Below are 7164 nucleotides of genomic sequence, written 5' to 3'. Positions count from 1 at the left end.
TCTGTTCTCCCTGCAGAGAAGCAGTGACAGTGTTGAAGGAGAAGAGAGGCGAGAAAAAGCAGTGCCGTGCCCTCCAATGGATACCTCTCTCCTCAACGAAGCTTTGGCGTCCAAATCCTTTGACAAGATTGCTGATATCTGTGAAAACCTCTTACTTCAGGTAATTTCTCCTTATTTCCTCCCAATTTATTGCCACTTTATTATTATCTGTTCAACCGATTTGAAAAAAAGAAGAACTAATTGCTTCTATTCGCTTTGGTCATACTCATAGGGTGCCGCTGAGGGCATTGATTGTCAAGACGAATGGCCTTACGCGATTCACCTTCTAGGCCATATTTACAACAATGACATGTAATCCCTTATTTTTTACTAATAGCAACTTTAATTTTGGAATTTTAGGGTTTTAGATTGGGTGTTGTTAAAGAATTGATCAGGGTTACATTCTTTATTGTGGTACTTTTGCAGCAATAGTGCACGATTTCTGTGGAAGAAGATACCTGCCGCAATAAAGGAGGGCCGGCCTGAGGTGGTGGCGGTTTGGAGGATCGGGCAGAAGCTTTGGACGAGGGACTACGTGGGCGTGTATGAGGCTATTCGAGAATTCAGCTGGACTCCTGAGGTTCAGCCAATTGTGGCTTCCTTTGCAGGTAAGTTGGTGCATTTTCCTGCTCTTTATTATTATTAAAATTAAAATTATTTAATAATAGAGCAGATGGTGGAGATTTCGTTGATCATCTTCTGTTAATCGATGGAACTAGTCTAGTCAGTTTTTGTTGAATTCTTTACATAAGTTTCTGCATAAGTCTGTCATTTAGCAATAGGCCGACATTCTTTTTGTCCTTGATGAAAAATAGTAGTAATTATTTTGAAAGCTCAATGAAAATAAGTTTCTACTTTACTTGGTATTTTACAAGGGATCAGCATTCTTTTTTGTGCCTGTCGAAAACCTAGAAGGATTTGTTTTCTTTCCTGAAGGTTATTAAGATAGATAGTGGAATATATGAATGACTAAGAATTGGGACTTATAAGTGCCCGAGACTGTTACCTCTTTTTAATGTGGATCAAGTTACATGTAAGGATTGACAATGTATTGCCATTGTTGTGAATTAGAAGAATTTATGAATATGCATAAATCACAAAGTTGAGCTGCACTCCAGGATTAATCATTGGAGTTTGATAATGGCTTGAGACTAGAATGGTTTTCTATGAACTTATCTCAAAGTCAAATGGCCACTTTCAGTTAAACAACTTAAGTGGGCAGGGAGAATCGTTCTACCGTTCTGTATGTCATGGTATAACAAGGAGAAAATTGAAATGATATCTTCTATTACCAATGGGCCAATGGCTGGTTTGGTAAGAAACAGTCACTATAAGCAAGTTTTATCTTGTTGAGCTTATTATTTTAGGCTGGGTTTAGTGGTGTGATCCCCTAGAAAGGGAGAACATAAGGTGCGCCTTTTTCTCAATCGTGACGGTTAATTTTGTTCCTCCTTTGATCTTGTGATTGTCGGTTGGGGAGTATCAACTCTATGCTTGAATCTTGGCATTGAAAAACTTATTGATCTAGAAAATTGTGGATAATGTTCTTTTGAATAATGTCTCTGTGCTCCTATTTTCTTCCTTCTTAATTTTTCTCTGCATTCATGTTTGTCAGTTACTCTTATTTGAGTTGGGCGAGTTTAATAGGTTCCTGTTGTCGGCATGTTTAATTCTGACAAGGAATTGGATTTACTAAAACAAGGACTGTATATACTCTTTATACTAACATTTACTTTGTGAACTAATCAGAGTTCTGGGTTATTTTAAATAATTGGTACCTCTCCAGGCACATGAAATCTATCATGTACTTGGCTGAAAAATTGAGGAAAAATGTCTTTGAGGATATAAAGGATAATTTGGCGTGTAATTTTCTATATCAAAATTTAAATTTTCAAATGAGAAGACATTGGTATGTAGCTCTATCATCATATCTCTGGAGAGCTCGCAGATAATACTTGAACCATACCACCTATCAGAAAAAAGAAGTAATACCTAGAACCATACTACTACAATTTTGTGAGAGGTTAAGGATTAACTGATGTGGGTATATACCAAAGTATATGCTCTCCTCAGTCTATGTGGAGTTCTTCTGAATTGGGAATTCGTTGTCGGAGAGAAGAAGCATGGATGAGGTGCAAGAGCATTTCAAGGAGGCAAACAGTGTTTCAACAAGCTAAGTTCCAGCTCTTAGGATCTTCCGTAGTGTGGTTAAAAAGTAAATTGTCAACTATTTTTTGTGTATTGAAATTCATGCAGTTTTTTTGATGAAGTGATAGTAAATTTCATTACTGGCATCCAGTAGATGCAAATGTGAAATTTATGCATTTTTTTAATCTTTGTGACATTGGGTGAGACCACAATTGCTGCGAAAATGTCAATAGTTGCTAGCCATTTTTCTAAATTTATAGAGAAAAGCAATTACTCAAATATATGAAAGGAACCATAGTATGAAAAGTTAAACTTCAAGTTCTTGTACCTCATCGCTGTATGTTGGATTTTCATACCATTTTCATGTCATCCTTCTGCAGAATTATACAGGAAAAGGATGTTTGAGCTCCTGCTTTCTGCTTATTCAACCATTAGCACACAAGATACAGCTCAGTTCCTTGGAATGAATGAAAATGATGCTACAAACTGTAAGATTTTATCCTACAGCGTGCTTGTAGTCTCTAAGAGTTTATTTTTGGTACATAAGAGGACACTAAATGAACTGAAGTTTATCGAGTTATTGAATCACTTAAGAAGGTTTCACAGGCTATGGTATTCTAAGATCAAATATTTGGGTGAAGTGTTTAACAAATATAAGTGGGCATTAAATGTTAAAGAAGCACATACAATGAAGTCTTTAGAACACTTATCCATTTACTCTACATCTCGGGTATTCATAAGCTCTCACCTATTTGGTGTTTGTTGCTGTTGTGATTTATATGCAAGCCTCAGTTATACTTGGCAGAAAAAAAATCTCAATCACAATGTGTTCATGCGTTTTCACTGACTGGTAATAATTACTTTGTCATCTTCCTTTCAGATGTGCTGCAACAGGGTTGGGTATTGGACCCAGCTTCTCAAATGCTTACTGTGAAGAAACAAGCAGTTGTGACAGAACAGAAGTTAGACCCCAGTAAATTACAGCGCTTGACAGAATATGTCTTCCATCTTGAGCACTAGTCAATTTGTTGGTTCCGAGATTTCTAAATCTTAGTAGGATCAGTTTCTTTTTTGTTAGTCCACTGGTTGGAGAAATTAGAAGGTGGCCAAATTTTATAGCAACAGATCGAAACTTGGGTTCAATGATTATTGTCTCTCTTGAAAAGTATATTATTACCATGGCATAGTGGATTATCCTTTAAGGATTTAGATCGTTAATGAATTTGGTTGCGAAAGTCGTTTGTTGTTAGAAGAATATATTTTTATCTTTTCATAACAACTGGAAAAGGCTTATTTATACCTGAAAGTGTTTGAATTTAGATGCAGTATTCTAAGGTATTTGGGACTTTGCCATTAAGCTCGAGAGAGAGCACACTTCTTTGGAAAGATTTCTTCGTTAAAGTACATTAGTAGAAAACGAACATTGTTGAATGGCCTTCTTTGATTTGATTTTTCATTCCGTTCTTGCTCTGGTGGAAGTTATTTGGAAAACACTAATAAACCAGTGCAAAATTTTGTACGGTAACTGTTGTCTAAAATTAAAAATGAATTCAACATGCTACGAAATAATCAAATAGAAACAATTATCAAATGTGATTCGGAAAAAATTAAAGTTCCAAGCTAATAACAAGAGTCGAGATAGTATTTTTTGCATGGAAGAACTACACGTTTAATTCATTCCTGGGTATCAGTATATATACACTACCCAAAACATCCATCCTGATTCACTATGTTCCCAAACTTATAGTCTTCACACTACCTAAAAGCAAGGCAAAACACAGCCTTATAGGCTTATACTATTGCATCAACATTCATTTCTATTTATACTTGAGCTTCCAAAATATTTTAACAAAAGATCTTGGTCTGATTAAAGACTCGTGAACATCAAGCGAGATTGTAACCGGGATAAGCATCCACGTTATATACCACTTCCGCTTTAGGTGATGCCCGCTGAAATTTGGTTATCTTCGCAAGTACTTTGAGAGATTGATCTCCTACTACATCGGGCTCAATTACCATTCTCACCAGCACCGGAGACTTGGCCAATAAAACCTTGATAAGCTGCATTTCACCCCATGCTCCTGCTACACCTTTAATCTTAACTGCCCTCAGGTGAGTATACGTGACATCTGAGAAGCTTGCAGGAATTTCATCAACAGCGCTCCAGAGCACAGGAGCAAGTAATTTTCCAATAAGATCAAAAGGCCCCTAAGAAAGATCATGGAAACCATCATTCTGAACTTAAAACTGAAAATTTAACGAGTATGAAAATAAGAAAATCATAACACACATATGAATAACAAACATCATTAAGAACCTTAATTTCGAGTTCCTCTAAATTCGGGGAGCTTCTAATCAAGCAAAGAGCACATAAAAGCTCGACTCGTTCTTCCAGGCAAATTTCAGATAGGTAAAGATGTTTAAGGCAGTTGAGAGCTGAGGGAAGCCTTGTTGGTACTTCACCTGGTCCTGTAACCATGAACTAGGAGGAAAATGTCGGGAAAAAAAAAACGGACTGAGTTAAAGCCCAAAAAGATAGTACATCAATGAAAACACATTAAAATGAAGTCACGATTACCCGGAAACTATTGTAATTCCAGTGGAGATGCTCGAGTGCAGGAATAGAGTTAAAAAAATTGACAAAATCATTTTTTCCCGCTTTTAAAAGGGATGCTGTAGACTCATGTGAAACTTTTGCCAGAAGAGGGACACATTTTAGATGTAGGAAATGTAAATTGCCTGTGAAGACAAATGATCTCAGCTTGGGAGCATTAACCTCAATGTTGTTTGCATTATCTACGTATTCCAGCAGCAAATGTTCAAGCAACGGGCAACGGGAGATAAAACGTCCAAGAAATTCAGTACAAATTGTGACTTGACTTAGTTCTAGGCTAAGTAACCTATGAAATCCCTTAAAGACTGGTGGAGTACGTAGTATACATCGATGGAGAGTCACATGCCTCAACTGCAAACATGTGAAAAACGAGGAAGGCAATTTGTATGGGTTACCTATCGGGAATTGAAGAACAAGATGTTGAATGCCATTCCGAGAGAGGAAATATATCAAGTTGTCAATCTTAGGACAGTTGATAAGATCAAAGATGGAGAGGATAAACTTAGAAATATGTCCTACATGAAGGGTCAAAAGCTGATAGATAATGTCAGTAATTTTAACAGTAGGGGGTATTAAGTCATTTGTTGTTTCCCAAAGTGTTTGATCAAGTTTCAGCCGTGGAAGTTTGCACCACTTATATCTCCAATTCTTCGATAAGATGCATGTCCTCACAGCATCTCGTAAAGGCAAACGCAAAAGAATGTCATCGATTACATTCTCAGGAAGGTTGCCAAGTACATTGGGAGGTAAACTTTGCTTTTTGCTATTAGGAGGCATCATATTTGTAAAAACAGCCAGTAGAATCTGCAGAAAAAAACAAGAATTGTCTCCTCTTAATATATGGACCTTATTTGGCCGGATCCAATTTTTTATAACAAAATCAAATTTTTTATGGAACCAATTTTCATACTATGTTATACTAATATACTATATGTTCTCTATAACAACACTTTGGTATAACATAAAAAAAATCTGGAATAAGACTCTAATAGTTTTCCTACCTTTTTATTTTTAACTTTATTGTATGCACTAATCACTGCAGTACTAAAACTTGCATAGCCTAATTAAGTTTAGTGACAAAAGAGTTCACTATATAGGTACCACTTTAATACTTCCTTCAACGCCTAAATATTGTTCTATCTTTTTAAAAAAATGGGAGTGTTCTCTGAAATAGTAGCTAAGAACACACAAGAGTTTTATCAACAATGAAGAAAACAGTGAGTAAGATGAACCTGAGAATGAATTGTGAAGTGCTCCTAAAGTCGTCTGATGGCTAACTTGTAAATGGGGGTGTTAGAAGAATTAAACTGAAGAGAGAAGCATCTATATATGGTACACGCGTCAATGATAAAATCTAACATTACTCTGTAAGGCGACAACACTTATAGGATAACTAGCAATTACTCTCTCTTAGTTTGGTAAAACTACACTAGCCCTTGTATCATCTCTAACCTTTAAATTCAAAAAAAAAAAAACCCCATCAAAGTTGGTCAGTAGAGAATGGAACAAGGGTTTGTATCGTGGCAGGATACTATTCTACCACTAGATCATTGGTGCATTTTGTTTTAAGACTGTCTTTTATTTCATTTATACTCTTTAATTGTATTTTTTCATGCAAATAACCGACCAATATCGATCGATTTTATTAAAAAAATAAAATTACCGACCAAATTCGGTCGTTTTTTAAAATTAACCGACTGTTCAGTCGGTTTTTTAATATTAATTTTAATTTATTTTAAATGAAAAACTGATCAAAGTTGGTCGGTTTCTTGAAAAATAAATTTTGTGGGTCTCAAAAATAATTTCTCGCATTTTTGTGCCAAAGAAAATCGATCAAAGTTGATCGATTTCGTAAAAGAAAAATTAAAAGTAAATATTTTGAAAAACTGACGACAAACCGACCAAAATTGATCGGTCGATTGCGATCGGTTTGTGCTCGCTGGTGCAGTTCTGACGTGAGAAGTGCTGCCCTTTTATAGGCAAATTTCACAAGTTTCATTGGCCACCAAAATAGATTACCAAAACCAGACATGTTACAGAGACATGTTACCAAAGGAGGTCATAGGACCAAAACAAGGCCGCATAACAATTTTAATGCCTAAGTGAGTGGCTGCATATTAGAATTTTGTTTGGTATTTAAAAAGTTCTGTTTGAATATTACATATAGTCGTAACGAAGAAATTTTTTCTTAGTTTTGTTTAGAATTAAGCAAATTATAAGAAAACAAATAAAGAATTTGCAATCGAGTAAGAGTTGGGCAGATTGAGTTATAATACATCGTTTCACTCATTTTCATTCCATTTACTTTAGTCCAGTTTATGCAGATCATTAACTCGCCCATTTATCAATTCAGTTTATTTTGA

The 7164-nt window shown here is 35.7% G+C and overlaps 2 protein-coding genes across 2 annotated transcripts; one reads left to right on the top strand and one right to left on the bottom strand.

Moving 5' to 3' along the window:
* LOC107759613 (COP9 signalosome complex subunit 8) lies at positions 1-3493 on the top strand. Its single transcript, XM_016577588.2, has 5 exons — positions 1-160; positions 272-351; positions 466-647; positions 2568-2675; positions 3068-3493. The coding sequence occupies exons 1-5, from the start codon at positions 77-79 to the stop codon at positions 3205-3207; spliced, it is 594 nt and encodes a 197-aa protein (XP_016433074.1). The 5' UTR covers positions 1-76; the 3' UTR covers positions 3208-3493.
* Positions 3494-3824: 331 nt separating this feature from the next.
* Positions 3825-5603, bottom strand: LOC142182564 (F-box/FBD/LRR-repeat protein At1g13570-like). The gene is made up of 3 exons (XM_075256782.1): positions 4766-5603; positions 4505-4669; positions 3825-4395 (listed from the first exon to the last, which is right to left on the bottom strand). Exons 1-3 carry the CDS (start codon positions 5579-5581, stop codon positions 4072-4074), a joined length of 1305 nt encoding a protein of 434 aa, XP_075112883.1. The 5' UTR covers positions 5582-5603; the 3' UTR covers positions 3825-4071.
* Between the last annotated feature and the right edge of the window lie 1561 nt (positions 5604-7164).

This window comes from Nicotiana tabacum, chromosome 7 (assembly GCF_000715075.1).
Source record: "Nicotiana tabacum cultivar K326 chromosome 7, ASM71507v2, whole genome shotgun sequence".
Classification (NCBI taxonomy): domain Eukaryota; kingdom Viridiplantae; phylum Streptophyta; class Magnoliopsida; order Solanales; family Solanaceae; genus Nicotiana; species Nicotiana tabacum.
The sequence above is the reverse complement of the archived record's forward strand: the minus strand, read 5'-3'. Positions and strand labels throughout refer to the sequence as shown.